Source organism: Priapulus caudatus, unplaced genomic scaffold (assembly GCF_000485595.1).
Source record: "Priapulus caudatus unplaced genomic scaffold, Priapulus_caudatus-5.0.1 Scaffold1279, whole genome shotgun sequence".
NCBI classification, from domain to species: domain Eukaryota; kingdom Metazoa; phylum Priapulida; class Priapulimorpha; order Priapulimorphida; family Priapulidae; genus Priapulus; species Priapulus caudatus.
Window position 1 is genome coordinate 40,656 of NW_014578340.1, and position 16,371 is coordinate 57,026.

Here is a 16,371-nt window from a genome sequence, read left to right on the forward strand (position 1 = left end):
TCTCTCTCTCTCTCTCTCTCTCTCTCTCTCTCTCTCTCTCTCTCTCTATCTCTCTCACTCACTTTCTCTTTCCCTCCCCCGTCACCGCTCACGCGTATTTGTCATGCTTCTGTTTCTCGCCCCCCCACACACATCAAAATAGATCCCTTCTTTTCTCTATTTTATTCTCTCTCTCTCTCTCTCTCTCTCTCTCTCTCTGTCTCTCTCTCTCTCTCTCTCTCTCTCTCTCTCTCTATCTCTCTCACTCACTTTCTCTTTCCCTCCCCCGTCACCGCTCGCGCGTATATTTGTCGTGCTTCTGTTTCTCGCCCCCCCCTCCCCGTTACCGTACACATGCGTGATCTTCCTTGCTCTACCCCGCAGGTGCGTTTAACATCACGCGTGCTTTGCATCCTCCGTCACCGCTCACTCGTATTTGTATGTATTTCTACCGTACACGTACATCGACCGTACACATGCATCCTCGCAGGTGCGTTTAACATGAGGCGTGAGGCGCAGCGGCGATCGCAGGCAGCACTCGCAGTCCTACTCTGTGTCACGCTCTCTCTCCCTCCCTCCCTCCCTCCCTCCCTCTCCCTTCTTTTCTCTATTTTGTTCTCGCTCTATCTCTCTCTGTCTCTCTCCTTCCCTCTCTCTCCCTCCCTTCCCCCTCCCTTTCTCCCTTCGTATATTTGTCGTGCTTCTGTTTCTCGCGCGTCGCCCCCCTCCCCGTTACTGTACACATACGTGATTGTCCTTGCTCTACCCCGCAGGTGCGTTCAACATCACGCGTGAGGCGCAGCGACGATCGCAGGCAGCGCAGGCCGTCGTCAGGGCAGCCGGCGACACCGTGCGTCACTCGCAAGCCGAGCGTCGCCGCGTCGACAACCTCATCGCCGACTCGAAGTCCGACTTTGATCGCAAGTACCAGGAGAACGAGGTCGCGCTCAACGACATTGAGGACAAGGTCATGGGCCTGAAGGACCAGATTGCTGATATCAATGACCTGGTGGGTGATGCATGCGTGCGTGCGTGAAGTGTTCTCTATCTCTCACCGACATTACAAGAAATGCTAACAAATCTGTGATGACGATGATGATGATGACGATGATGGTGATGATAACGATGATTATGATGGTGATGATGATGATGATGATGATGATGACGATGATGGTGATGATAACGATGATTATGATGGTGATGATGATGATGATGATAACGATGACTATGATGGTGATGATGATGATGACGATGACGATGATGATGATGACGATGATGATGATGGTGATGATGATGATAACGATGACTATGATGATGATGATGACGATGACGATGACGATGACGATGATGATGACAATGTTCTGTCTGCCCCGTAGGTGTGCGACGGACGCGGTGATCCGTGCGACGGTCTCTGCGGTGGCGCCGGCTGTGGCAAGTGTGGCGGGCTCAGCTGCGACGGCGCTGCGGACAAGGCGAAGTCCTCGCTCGATCTCGCGCAGGAGACAGAAGCCGTGCTGGACAACAAGGGCAAGGTCGCTGACGAGATGCTGGCAGAGGTAACGAGTGCTAACGACCGCTGATCGTAGGCGCTCATCGACGCTATATGACATGCAGGGGGCGCTCATCGACGCTATATGACATGCAGGGGGCGCTCATCGACGCTATATGATATACAGGGGGCTCTCATCAACGCTATGTGACATACAGGGGGCGCTTATCGATGCTATATGATATACAGGGGGCGCTTACCGACACCTTGTGCAATGTAGGGTCTGCTTATAATTACTCTAAGAAATACAGGGTGCGCTTAATAATATTTTGATACTTAAATACTTAATTAATGCTTATAATAAAAGTACTGAGTACGTCTGTGCGTCATTGCAGGGTGCACATGTAACATCCTCGGTACGAACCACTCCGCGGGAGCGTGCGACCTCTATACCGGCCAGTGCCAATGTCTGCCGAACGTCATCAACCAGTATTGCGATGAATGCGCGCTCAACCACTGGAAGATTGCGAGCGGGGAGGGCTGCGAGTCGTGTGCGTGCGATCCGGAGGGCTCCCTCAGCGAGCAGTGCAACCAGGTACGTGCGACCCACAGCGCTCCCTCAGGCCATGATAAAAATATTGTTTGTTTGCCCGACCGACCCGCCAAAAAGGGGCCGACTCAAAAAATTTTATTGATCTTTTTTTTCTTCTTTTTTTTAACAAATTGTATCACTGTACATTATATAAATCTGTAGGAAAAGCCGCGCATGCGCAATCTATACTTACCTTCATCCGTCACTGATCAGAAATCGCTGCGATTCCCGCGCCAATATACGAGCATCTGCGAGGACAGAGGCCGTCCATATATGGGCACGTATTTCAATTGGGTCCAAGTACACGCTGGTTGAAGGGGTGTGAGGAGTTGTTGGCAGACGTAGGGACTACACCAGTGCCCGTATTATGGCTGGGATCTGTCCTCGCGGTTCCGACAAAGTGGCTACCCACCTAGAAGGACTTCTTCCCTCTCACCTCCCTTCCATGCGCCCGACCCAGACTGTGTCTGCTGCAGCCAAATAGCCCTCTAGCGGCCAAAGATGTCATCATCGTCTTCCTCTCCTTATCAGGAATGCGTGTGAGGTTGTATCGAATGGAATCCTGCATTTACGGCGAAATGCCGCTTGGAATAATAGCATGTGTATACTGAATTCTAAATGAAATCATGGAGGGAATGTCATTGTATGCGTATTCCTAATATCGTAAGAAATCGTGTATTCACAAGGGGAATGCCACATGGGGAATATTACATGCGTGTTCTAAATATCGAATTGAATTGCGTAGAAATCATGCATTTATTTACGAAGGAACTCTTTCGTCGAATATCCCCGGGGCGCTTCGAATGCAGACGGGAAGCACTGGGAAGTTATAAGGTTCGTGCATCGGTAGTTGTTTTTTTGTCTGTGATGAGACGGTCAGGTGAATTAAGTTTGAGCTTTTTTTATCGCAGATCAGCGAAATCACGCGACCAATGATCCACAGTGGGTCACTTGCCACAGATCTAACTTTGAAAAAGTGTTTTTAAGCGTGTTTAGTTTCACTGTCTGATGTTTTAACCCCCGTATGCACACGCGAGCGTGCGTGCGTGCGCGTGTGTGTATGTGCGCGATGCTTGGATAGTTTTTACTGTAGTGTTGAGCTTTGTTTAAGTTTGTATAAATCTGCATCGTATATCTGTTCTCTGGCCACGGAAGATGGCAGAGAAGTGAAAACGTAAAGTAATCAACTTTGAGTAAGAGATCAAAACAACAGCTCGAAAAGCAGCTCTGTCCCTGGCCTTATCTGTGTACGACACTGCAAGCTAATACTGAGCGTGAATCAACGCTGATTTTCGTGGCATATATCTGCCGTGGTCTTCCGTTATCGCGTGTAATAAAAGTGTGTTGATTCGGGTTTGGTGTGTTGTTTTGCGTTGACATTGTACAGTATACCTGTAGAGAAACATTCATTCGTCGATAAATGAATTATTTTTTTCGAAATTGCATTCTCAGGTGGCGCTACCAAATCACAGTGTTGAGAATAGTGAGTGTGACCTAGCATTTACTCGAGCGTTTCTGTGCACGTTTCGTCACTGATTTGGCGTCATGGTGAGCGCAAATTTGTAGTCTATTCAAATAAGCTAATAAAAAAAGTCTTCTGTCACTACAATGATTATGCGAGCTGCATCATTCTGTCTATGTCGGTGTGTTGTCTGCCCCTGAAGTGTGGAAGAGTACGCTTTGTCCGTGTGTTACTTCAATAGGCTTTGTGGAATAAAAACGTTACACAATGTTAAATTAATTATTTCTCACTTTATTCTCACAATACTGCGGGAATAATACATATACGTGCACTGGATAATTATCCTGTAATTAATGAGTCTTAATGAGTTTCAGGGAACTAGTTTTCATTGTGATTAGAAGCGTAGACAATTAGGGGTGTGCCATGACTTCTTTATTTTGTACTTAATTATCTGGCAGTGTGAAAACTTACATCTGACACTTACATGTTGGTGTGGAGTCTCGTAATCGGGTCATTTCGAGGATTGATTGTTACATCGTGAGAACGTGTCCTACCCACGCGTCGTGTCCTAAAAATTGTTCCCAACTTTGTTAATTTGTCTTAACCACCACTGGTGTTTGGAATTCGAAATAGGGTTAAAAAATTCTGTATACATTTGAGCGGAACTCCCAATCCCGCTGGGGGGGTCGTCGGAACAACCCCCCCCCTCCTCCTGGTTACGTACGCCCTTGGGCTCACTACCCTCGCTGTCTCGGGAGCGCCCAGCTGCAAAGGTGTGAATTAAGTAGCATAGTTGGCCGAAGATCCGACCGCACCGCAAATGCTTGCAATAACAGTTGCTATATCATTTACGGACATAACGAGAACATTTGTTTAGAGGTTAGTTCTTAAACGGGTAACTGCTGGTGTGCATTGTCCGGCCGTAAGGGAGGCCATATAAGAGAGGGATCTCGTGGTGATGTGGATTGTGTGATAGCTCGGGCTAAGCGGGTTGTATAAAAGAGAACGCGCTGCGACTGGAGTTGTAGTTTTTCCACTCCTTTAAGCAGAGACGTAGATTTTGCTCGCCTGTACACGTAAGTTTAATTTGGCTTTGGATTACTATCTTAAGTTTGCAATTCTTCCTTCTTGTTATATTATATTTATTTTATATTATTATTAACTTTATACTATATATATAGTGTACTTGGCTCTATAGCACTGTTCAGTTCGGTTGTGTCTCTGGTTAAGTTTCTTCTTAGTAAAGTTTATACTTTATGCCACTATCTTTTCTCGACTTCTCTTGTATTTTGTAACTGTCACCTCTCTCCACACTCTACACCGTAAACTGCACCACGCGTTTACATTAGAATAACGATAATAAATCTGTAAATTCTTATTAATCTTCATTAATCTTATTAATATAATAATAAACTTGCTACTAATTACCGTATTTATATTATTATAATATTTTATAATATTAGGTGGTATGCTTACTTATGAGAATTATCTTACAGGCGAATCATACTTGCCAAAAATATACAGATAATTAAATTAAATTTAAACACAACCATTATATATATTCTGATTTTATAACTACGTACGGTTGTGTAACTTACTGCTGTCAATCCAATGTCTCCTTTTACCTGATTTACATCAGATTTGGCATCATTCCTTTACTATTGCAGGCCACCCTACTTTAATGTGGGTGCTTAACTAAACTTTATGTGAAACTTTTTATGTGGGTGCATAACTAACTTTTGCTCCCGTATGGCCGCAATTGTTCCTAGGAATTTGCACAGCCAGACTGACTTAGACGTCGCCTTTGCTAAGTTATCGTATGCGGTTAAAAATAACCACGTTTCACATGTTCTCGTATCGCTGATAAGGTTTTGTTGCTCACTTCTTGCAGATCTGGTGATTTGAGCTTTGATTGTGTGTTCCGCGTTATTCCCTGCTTATTCTTTTCCAGTAGTCTCACTAGCTGGTTACTCCATATACATTCATGAGGGGATTGACTGTATGGATTGCTCGTGTTTGCTTGATGTAGAAGCGAATAGTAGCCTAGCGCATGTGTTTTATTCATGCCTAAATTGCATCCCGTATATACCTGTGCCTATAATGTACTATATTATTACTTATTATGTTACTATTATTATTAATAATAATAGTATATGTTGTGATTGCTTAGGGGCCGACCGTACGGCCCCTGGTGGGGACCAGGGGGCGAAGCCCCTGGAAGCTCTGAGCTTTTAGCATTTTTGAGGTGAACAATCAAGCCTCTGTATTCATTAAACAGAGAAATAAACACGCTTGTAGAGCACTTCTCATCCATATCCAAACTTCTAATTTTACTGTAGTGCGCTAGTGTTGTAAATAAAGGCTATCCACGGAAATTGCTTAGTGTCGGAAATGGAATAAGAAAGCGGAGATTTTCCGCCTTTATGCCTTCCGACTGCATGCCTTCATGGCTGTGTCTATCTGTACAATGCTGTCACGCATGCGCACCATTGCAGGTTGGTGAGGCGAAGATAAGCGTTGCCATGGCGAAGGACGACTCGCAGCTGGCGTACGACAAGGCGATGATGGCGCGTAACATGTCGGACGACGCGCGCTCTAGCCTCGAGGGCCTCATCCAGGACATCACCGACTTCCTCGATGCAGAGGGAGCCACTCCGCCGATGATCCGCGAACTCGCCAACGAGGTATGTCCGTGTCTTGTCGCTGTTGCCATGGTGACGCATCATACGCTTAGTCTGCTGTTAGCAGACTGTGATGGCGTATAAACTGTTCTTTCTACTTGCCGATTTTTATTTTACCTATACAAATGCCGAACATGTGTCAATATATTTCTGTTTGTCATTCGTTTGTTTCCCGTTACCCCCCAGAGGTGCTCAGTGAGTGTTCACACGTTGTACATTACTGCTTCTGTTACCCCCACATGCTCCGTGAGTGTTCACACATTGTACATTACTGCTTCCCATTACCCCCACAGGTGCTCAGCTTGTTTTAACACATTGTACTTGACTGTTTCCCATTACCCCTGCAGGTTCTCAGCTTGTGCCAACACAATGTACTTGACCGTTTCCCGTTATTCCCGCAGGTTCTCGGCACGTGTCCACACAATGTACTTGACCGTTTCCCGTTATCCCCGCAGGTTCTCGGCACGTGTCCACACAATGTACTTGACCGTTTCCCGTTATCCCCGCAGGTTCTCGGCATGAGCATCTCGCTGCAGCCGGATCAGATTCGCGACCTAGCACAGCAGATTAACGAGACAATCAAGAGTCTGACGGACATCGACGCCATCTTGAACGCGACCGCTGGTGACCTGGCGACGGCCGAGGGCCTGAAGGACAGAGCGGACAAGGCCAAGTGAGTTGGCAGAAGAGTTTTCACCAGTTTCCTTGGTTATATGAGCATAGTGCCTGGGTACCTCCACTCTTCTTGTCTGTTCACCTTCCTCCTTCCCAGCTTGCTCATCCTGCATCCCTCCCTCCCTTCCCCTCCCTTCCCCTCGCTCCCCTCTTCTCTCCCCCTTCCCCCTCCCTCCTTTCCTCTTTCCTCTCCCTCCCTCCCCCTCTCCCTCTCTCCCTGCCTCCCTCTCACTGTAACTGTATGTGTTTGCAGGGAATCAGCTGATGAGATCCTGGGCGTGGCTCAGGGTGTACTAGAGGCGCTAGCAGCTGCTAAGGAGGCGCAGGACAAAGCTCAGCAGGCCATCGACAACGCTACAGACGACATTGACGCCGCAAAGTCCGACCTTGACGAGATCATGGTCACGTCGGACATGGCGATGAACATGGCCAATCAGTCGATGCAGGTTTGTTGGTCACAGACGTATCATAAATAGCCACTACAGGGTTTCTTATACATAAAGAGGCACAGTGGCGCACAGCCATTGTCAAATTTAACATCGCCATTGTGAAAATGGTTTCAGGGTGCCTCAAATGCACTTCTAAGACATTCAAATTTTAACAAATTTGCTGGGGGAAACTCCCCAGAACCCCCTCCCTCCCCTTATAGTCATAATTAGCTCTTGGTAAAAAAATGCATATATGATATATGTGGATGTGCGTGCGTGCGTGCGTGTGTGCGTGCGTGCGTGCGTGCGTGTGTGTGCACGTTTGTTTGTGTAGTAACATTCTCAGTGTGTCTGTCATCTGTCACCAGGATGTCACCAAGCTGAGGGCGCGTCTGGCCAAGGTGAAAACACAGTTCACGCAGAACGAGATCAACGTGAAGAAATCGGCGGACGAGGCACAGCGGGCGTCCGAGCTCACGCACCAAGCCGACGAGGTAAATGCGCCGCCACCAGGTGGCATGACAGTGTCTTACCACCAGGTGGCATGGGAGTATTTTGCCAACAAGTGGCATGGTAGTGTGTTATTATCCGTTGGGAAGGAAGTCTGGCGTGCGTTTCACTAACGTCTGCTAAATAACGGAGAAAGAATTAGCGAACGGACATTAGTGAAACGCGCCCCTGTTGTCTTCTCTTGGGGAAATCTCAGAGATATTGCGTCATTAGCTTAGGTAGCAGTTTCATGCCTCAAGTTAGCAAATGAGTAACGTACACAATCTATTATCCGAAACCCTTGGGACCAGACACGTTTTGGAATTCGAAATTTTCCGGATTTTGGAATGGTAGTACAGTACAGATATACATACTGTATATCCTGCAACTAGCCAGTACTAAAACCCAAGTTTTCAAGAGGCTTTTTGCGTTCACACTACCAACTTTGTTTTCGGCGAATTGGACCAACTTCCCGACTATACAACCGACAATCGGCAGTGTAAATGTAACATGGATCGCTGCGCATGTCTGACAGCATCGTTGTGCGTGTCTCTATGACAGGATGCTCGCGTACTGGAGGAGAAGTTTGGGGAGGTGAAGGAGGAGCTCGATGAGAAGGCATCTAACAGCGAGAGCGCGCTCGATCGCGCTGAGGTGCTGCGAACCCGAGCGTCCGCACTCGCTGACGACACCGGCGCCAAGCTGTCTGAGCTACGCGGTAGGTGGCGCCGCAGTCTTACAACCCCACACATTACTATTACAGTCAAACCTCGGTTATCCGAACGTCAATTATCCGAACAAGATCTCAAGGTCCCGTGAATATTTCCCGGTACTACGATCAGATCAGTTATCCGAACAATCAGTTATCCAAACAAAATACTCCCCGCCCGCCTCGATCGCATAATCGAGGTTTAACTGTATACTATATATTCTTAAATCTGTATGTGTATGTATGTATGTATGTATGTATGTATGTATGTATGTATGTATGTATGTATGTATGTATGTATGTATGTATTTAATTAAATTTTAATGTATGTAACTAATTTCCGCCCCTGTACATCATCGGTGGTGTCGTTGTCCTCCGCGCAGGCATGGTGTCCGAGTTCGTGAGTCAGGAGAGGCTGCTCCAGGACCTGACCGCCGAGATCATGAAGCTGAGTGACCGCATGACCGGCTACCTGGGCGACATCGACACGAAGGCTGACCACTACAGGGACTGCCGGCCGTGAGCCTGACCGCTGCTGCCGCCGCTTCCCTGCTGACTGCTTCTGTTATCTCCATGATGGAATATCCCCACTACAGTCTTCCCTGCTGTAAAGCTTGCAAGTCTGCGTGACTCATAGTCATCATTGGTGTTTTTTGTTGGCAGTTTGACGGTCAGTGTGAGTGCAGGGAGGGCCGTGGAGGCAGAGACTGCGCAGCCTGTAAGGATGACTACTGGGGCGACCCGGCGATCGATGAGTGCTACGGTGCGTAACATACGGTCCCACACACCCATCGCCAATCAATAATCTATAACCAATACGCACTGTTACGGTGGAGAGTCGCCGATTGATGCGGTATATGATCGTTATTCGATTTTTACTCAAATATGGATATCGTAGCATCGAATATGGAATATTGCTAATCAGTAATCAGACCAACCAAGTCTCGTGCATTTCGCGGGAGACTCACGCATCTGGACCCATTCTCTCGCGCTCCCGCATGCCCTAGGCATTTTCAAGCATTCACGCAAAAGAAAAAAACTGTATGCGACACTTCAGAATTAAGGTTTTTATGCCTTAAAATTTAATTTTGCATTCTTTTCTTCGAATGCTAGCAGAATATATGTACTGCAAATACATATTTTAAAGCCAAATATGCAGAAACTGGTCATGTTTGAAAATATTCTGAACCTCCACTATGATATTCCCAAAATGACCCATTCTCCAGCAAAATCTCACTGAACATCCAGCAAGCTGGTTGAACAACCTTGGCAGGTCTGAATAATCTATAACCAATACGCATTGTTACGGCGGAGAGTCGCTGGTAGATGCGGTATATGATCATTATTAGATTTTGACTCAAATATGGATATCGTAATATCGAATACGGAATATCGTGATAGATCTCAAATGTACAATTAAGTTTATGATTAGATGGAAGTGTCAAAGATGGCCGCCGGGCTGTAAACGCTAACAGGTCGTCATGGCAACACGCGGGCAACCGACAATCCTCCGATCTCGTTCTCCAACCTCCACCAGACAGTGGAGCAGTTCCCGTAATGCACGCCAGGGGGCGCTCACCATCCGTGCTTCGTGTTTTGCAGCGTGCGACTGTGACCAGCAGGGATCGGCGACGCGGCAGTGCGACCGTCGGACGGGCCAGTGCGTGTGTCTGCCGGGCATCACCGGGTGGCGCTGCGATGCATGTCAGCGCGGCACGACCGGCGAGCTGCCGAACTGCGTGCCGTGCGGAGAATGCTTCGACAACTGGGACATGATCATCAGCGGCCTGATGAGTGAGTGATGAGGGGCTGAGCTGAGCGGGGCGGGGCTGAGTGGGGCAGAGCGGGGTGCAGGGGCAGAGCAGGGCAGAGCGGGGTGCAGGAGCAGAGCAGGGCAGAGCGGGGTGCAGGGGCAGAGCAGGGCAGAGCATATGTGTGTGTGGGCATATACGTACAGGCAGGTACATATGGGTGCGGCAGGGCAGGGAGGGCAGGCAGGCGTGGTGGGGCAGGGTGCAGTAGGACTGCCACGCTGGGGGAGGCTTTAGGTGACCAGGTGGAGCAGCAGAAACAGTGAGGGTTCACTATGATATAGTTACACAGGTAGGGATGGGTATGCGTGAATGTGTATTTGCCGAAATATCGTATTGTGTATAGCCTAAGTGAGTATCGTTGCCTAAGTAACATGATGCATATTGGACATATCGTGTTACATATCATATCATTGCATAAATATTAGGATACGTATCATTTCCTAAACGTTGGGATACATATCATTACCTAATCGCGTCATGACGCGTCTACCGTGTCATCATTGTCACGCGGCGCTGGCACTCGCGTACGCCGTCTCTGTCAAGCAGATGACACGCAGCGTCTGATCATCGTGACACATGTACCGTGTCATTGTCACATGTCACTGTCACGCAGATGACACGCAGTGTTTGATCGCGGACGCGAACATTGGGATACGTATCATTGCCTCAACATTGGGATACGTATCATTGCCTAATCGCGTCGTGACGCGTCTACCGTGTCATCATTGTCACCGTCACTGTCACATAGATGACACGCAGCGTCTGATAATCGTGACACATGTACCGTCTCATTGTCAACGCCAAAAAGGGGCCGACTCAAAAAATTTTATTGATCTTTTTTTTCTTCTTTTTTTTAACAAATTGTATCACTGTACATTATATAAATCTGTAGGCAATACATTATATGTACCAAGCAAAAGAAACGTTCAACATAAAAGGTATCTCTACACAAGCACACTCGAGCATGTAGACACCACGCTGAATTTATAAAAAGAACCCCGCCCTCAAAAAAAAAAAAAGCCGACCTACCTACCTGCCCAAACTTTTCAGCCTGGGTCGGGTGAGGGCAAACAAAGATTTTTTTAATTGGGACCTCAGTGAGCAATGCAACCACCAGGTACTGTATACACCATATTTTTCGCATACAGATATTTTCGCGAATTCAGACTTGACGTACAATTTCGCGAGCGGTTAATTTCGCGGTCGGTGAATTAAGAATTATTCGGTGTTATTCGGTATGAACGATGTTACGTGTTGTTATTTTCGCGGTCGGGGACGCGTTCGCGAAATTCGCGAAAATTAAACCACTGCGAAATATGCAGCTTATACAGTATGTGTGGCAGCAGCTGCTGTACAGATATGTAGCCATTAGGAACAATCTTCTATACAGGAGTATGTTCGACCCACACGCTTCGCCATCTGAGAAAACCACGTGGCCTTAAAAAAGCCCCGTCATTTACCCGGTCTGATTTTCTCTAGACGGGGCTGATTTTTTTTTTTAACTGATGAATTATGTAATGAAACCTCTGTCACATTCATATGTATTCTTACTATGCTTATTCCCTACTATTTGGTATATGAATTTATAACAACCGGTTCGATTTCGATTCGAAGAATCTCTAAATTTGACGGGGGCCAGAAAAAAAGCCCCGTGGACACCGGAGATGGGGCTGTTTACGGGGCTTGGGCCGATCGGCCGCGTGAAAAGGCGAAGCCTGGGCCCAGTGTGTGGGGCTCATAGACAGTCGAGTGAACCTCTCTACATGTGTATATAATATTATTCACTCGTGATATCAGCATATGTACTTGTAATCGTTAACGAGTGTGAGTGCAAATTTCATGCCTCGTGTCTCATTTCATGTACTCATGCCTAAATACTACGACATGCTATTCCTAATTTCAAGAGCGTATTAAGAATTAATTCTTAATACATTCTTAATTAATACATTCTTAATTAATACATTCTTAATTAATACATTCTTAATTACATTCTCAACATTCTTAATACGCTCTTGCTAATTTCCATATCTTAGAGACCAGCATTTCCCATGTCTGACCAACGCCGAGTGACCAACGATGAGGACACGTCGCTGCATCGCCCCACAACAACACTGCTTCTGATGGCACAACAACGGGAGGCTCCCAAGGGGAGACGCCATGGCCGTCTTCTCCTCGAGGTGAAACCCGTGAGCCAACTGCAGGTGGCGTTCTCCGGCTCGCCTCCCCCGCCGTGGCAGCAGCTGCGTGGAGGAGGTCGAGGCTTGTCGGCCCGCATACTCAAGGATCGCTGGAATGCAACGCTCCGTGACAGCCTCTTCCGACTGCAGCGCGCTCAGCACCCACCACCAGCACCAGCAGCTTATCCAAAACTAGCAGTTGCACGCGGGACATGTCTACAGTCTGAACACCAGTGTGTACCCGTTGGGCAAATCGTAAAAGGAGCCCCCAACGCATCAAAACATTGAAGATCTTCATAGTTATGCAATAAAATAAAACGAATTGGCTATTAAATTATGTTTTATGTTTATTTGACATAATAGTTCTGTTATTGTTCACCTCTATACTTGCTGCTTTAATATCTTTTCATGATGAAGGCACTTTGTAATTTTATTATTGTTAATCGTGCGCTAAAATTTCGTTTAAAACGTTTTTTCGACGCCTTTTCTTTCTTCATAATTGCGATGTTTCACAAATCTACCTGCGCCACCGAGAAAATGTTCAAAATGCCATTGTCAAATCTTGTTGGAGCAGCCGGGACTGATATTTACCATCTTCATAAAATAATATGAATAATAATCATGATATAAAATAATATGAATAATAATAATAAGTGATAATAGATTAGCGACATTTACCTTCTTCATTGCTTCGCCTAATAAAAAATCACGTGCTGTGCCTGTACTGGCAACCGCCATCAACACGCCATTAAAAATTGTCGCGCGCTGCAATTCTTTCACGTGCTCTCGTATAGTTTCTTTTTCAACTTGCCGCCACCTAACGCGAGGGCAACTGTGTAACTATTTGTATTCGCATGAACAAACTCCATTAGCGCGTAAAGCGTGAAGCATTAGTAGAAAGAATCGACGTGAAATGCCTGGAACAAACCGAGAGCACTCTGCTCACGATAAGTACTCTGTAATAAATATGGTCGAAGGAAAAAGCAGCATATATGTGCCTGCAGATAAATGTGCACGTACTTAGCCGATAGAAAATTCTTAGTGTGTCTTATTTTTTGATAAGGCTGACAAAGAGGCACGTTCAAATCATTATACTCAGTTTAATGCTACATACTTTTCCACCGAGCCGTCCAAGAGATCTCTTGAATCTAACTACAGTAGTTGCAAATAAAACAGGCCATTACCTCAGGTGTAAATGCCTATGTCCCTCGTAAAATTATTCGCAATAAGGCTTCAGTCCCCTGGTTGTCATCTTCGAGAGAAATCGATGAGGAAGAGGGATCGCTTGTTCCAAAGGGCCAAACATTTTAAAACGCCTGTGAGTTAGTCTAGATATCGTCATCAAAGAAATTTTATCTCTCAATTGAATCGTAGACTCCATCGAAATTTTCTAAATTGCATTGTCAGTGATAAACTTGATGGTGGTAATTAGAATAAGTAGGTTAGGTAGGTTAGGGTGCGTATCAGACGTGATCAGAATAGCGCTTACAGTTCGCAAAATGTACGTTGGTTGTCGCGAGATGGCGGTATAAGCCTAGTTGTTTTGGCGGTGCATTCGGTGTTGTTCACTGACCGTATAACTGCCGGTGTGATATTCTCTGCTTGTTATTGTCGAAACGAGGCATTCTGAGTCAGATCACAATTATTCTTATCATGCACACGTCGTGTGTTTGACAGTCTACAACGTTTCCTTCTTCGATCCAAATTGTAGAGGTGGTAAGTACAGTTCTGTTCATTACGGCGTGTTCGGTATTCATGCTTGCTATCCATGCTTGGTTCGCGTTCAACTTCAAGTGTAGGTCTGCGAGCTAACACTTGGCACGTACCTAGCTCTAGTACTATAGCCGCTTACATTTGTAAGCGGGCTATAGTACTAGAGCTAGCACGTACCATGCAGTGCATAAATCTATGTGCTATCAATTCTATAGAATATGTGTCCTATTATGTACTCAATCCTAGTTTGGGCCTCCGGTGTACATAGTTCTCATATGTGCAGTTAAACTAATCCGGGGTGCTAAACTAGGCTTGTGGCGTGCTATTTACGGTATCGGTTAAATAAAAATACAGTGACAGGCTGACGGATTGCTATAAAATTGCTCTAGGCCAGCGTTAAGCGTAACTCGTGCTTTTCTATACACGTACATCCGGCCGAAGGATATAAGAGCTGTCCACATTTGCATATGTCGCACATTGCGAAAATGAATTGCCCACCTAGATTTTGGAGCAAAATTAAAAGATAAGCTTCTATAGCTAATAATCGTAAATAACCCTAACGTGATTTTTTTGTCACTTATTTGTGAAAACCTTGTCTCACACTCACCCCTACCACACTGTGGGCGTCGATCAAGAGCTGCGCCTATCGCTCATCATCATTACACAGTTAATAATTATTTCATGAAATTTCCCCCCCCCCCCCTAGGAATTTCCTCAGCCTAGGGCTCTGCTAATTCCTATGCAGCATTTATATGCCCATGCTGGTCGAGCTAGTATCTGCTATAACATGCCTTTATTCGCGTGCACTCCTCTCTTACTATCGCGGGCTTGTAATGCCTGTCTTGCTGTACCGCTCAATATTTCAGTGACGCCAGTGATAAAAATGAATTTATTTACGATATATAGTCAGTGCCATGCCAGTCAGATAAATGTACATGTATGCGTATCAAAGACGAGCAGAGATCGCGCATGCTTTTATACGCATTTATACTTAGATAGCGGAATGTCGTGACAGTTGATGACTAGATGGAGTGTTTGCATAAGCTTGCAATATAGTCTGTCTGATCCAGGATGATAGCATGTGCAGTATGGGCAAATACAGCCATGCCGAAGCCAGAATCACTGAAGCCATGCTGGCGATTGCACTGGCTAGCGCTGTTCCCTCGCTGATAACGCAAGATGATGAGCAGTAGCACAGGCCATCTCACTCGCATGTCAATCAGCTTAGAGTGGTCCGAGGATCCCTGGCAGTGGCTGCTGCTGCTGGTCCTGATGTAGTTCCACACAAACAACAACTACATTGAACAATGGCATAGGTAGAGAAAACAATGGCCATTGCGGTTGGTGAAGATAATGGCAATTTGAAAAAGCAATCGCATGTTTAAAAGAGAATGAATGGCACAGGTATGGAAAGCAGTAGGGTAGATAGACAATAGCACTGCTACTGCCTCTCCTTTGTGCTAGAAGGTTTAATTAATAATTATTAACTAGCACCTAAGCTTAGTTGCCACCGGCTTTGACGTACGGGGCGGGATTTTGCTGGGTTTGAACCTTTAGCCGCCGTACGTGGAATTAGCGTGGAACTGTCTGCACGCTAAACGTTGGCAGCATATGGGCCTTGAGCAGCGGTGTTTGTTTTTACTCCATTCACATTTACGCCAAGCATTTCTTGTCTAAACACAACTAATAAATGCCACTGGTTTCGTAGTACAACTTGGGGGTGGGTGCGCGCGGGCAGGGGGTGTGTAAAACGAGAGGATATGTGTAAAAACGAAGCGTTGATATGCTGGTGTTTTGTGAACTATTAGGGTTGCTTGTTACAAGGGGGTTGAGTGAAGCGGATGCTTCTACTTATGCATCTATTTTACGTTTTACGTATTCTTAGTACAAGTGGGAGTACCACTGACACATTCTTCAGTCATCTGGAAAGAGTCTCTTTGCCAGTAGTCGATGAAAACTCTGTGTGCACTGCAGTGCGCGATATTAGCGCTATTTTGCTGGCGGCCGCCCGTTCAACCCCCTAAACCGCCGGTTCAACCCCCAATATAACCAGTCCACTTAGCCTATTCAAAATTTTGCCTATCTTGCCTTTATATCAACAATAATACAATATTCACCAATTTCCTGACTAGTTTTTACTTAGTGACTACTAAGAAGTAAATC

At 46.1% G+C, this 16,371-nt stretch overlaps 1 protein-coding gene across 1 annotated transcript in view; it reads left to right on the forward strand.

The window, feature by feature from the left end:
• LOC106816077 (laminin subunit beta-1-like) overlaps positions 1–10,298 on the forward strand; it is a gene marked incomplete at both ends in the record, with an annotated part of 35,737 nt that extends 25,439 nt beyond the window's left edge. The window contains 3 exon segments of the mRNA XM_014820634.1: positions 1,864–2,063; positions 9,168–9,267; positions 10,107–10,298. Coding sequence (XP_014676120.1) covers positions 1,864–2,063; positions 9,168–9,267; positions 10,107–10,298 — 492 coding nt within the window.
• Between the last annotated feature and the right edge of the window lie 6,073 nt (positions 10,299–16,371).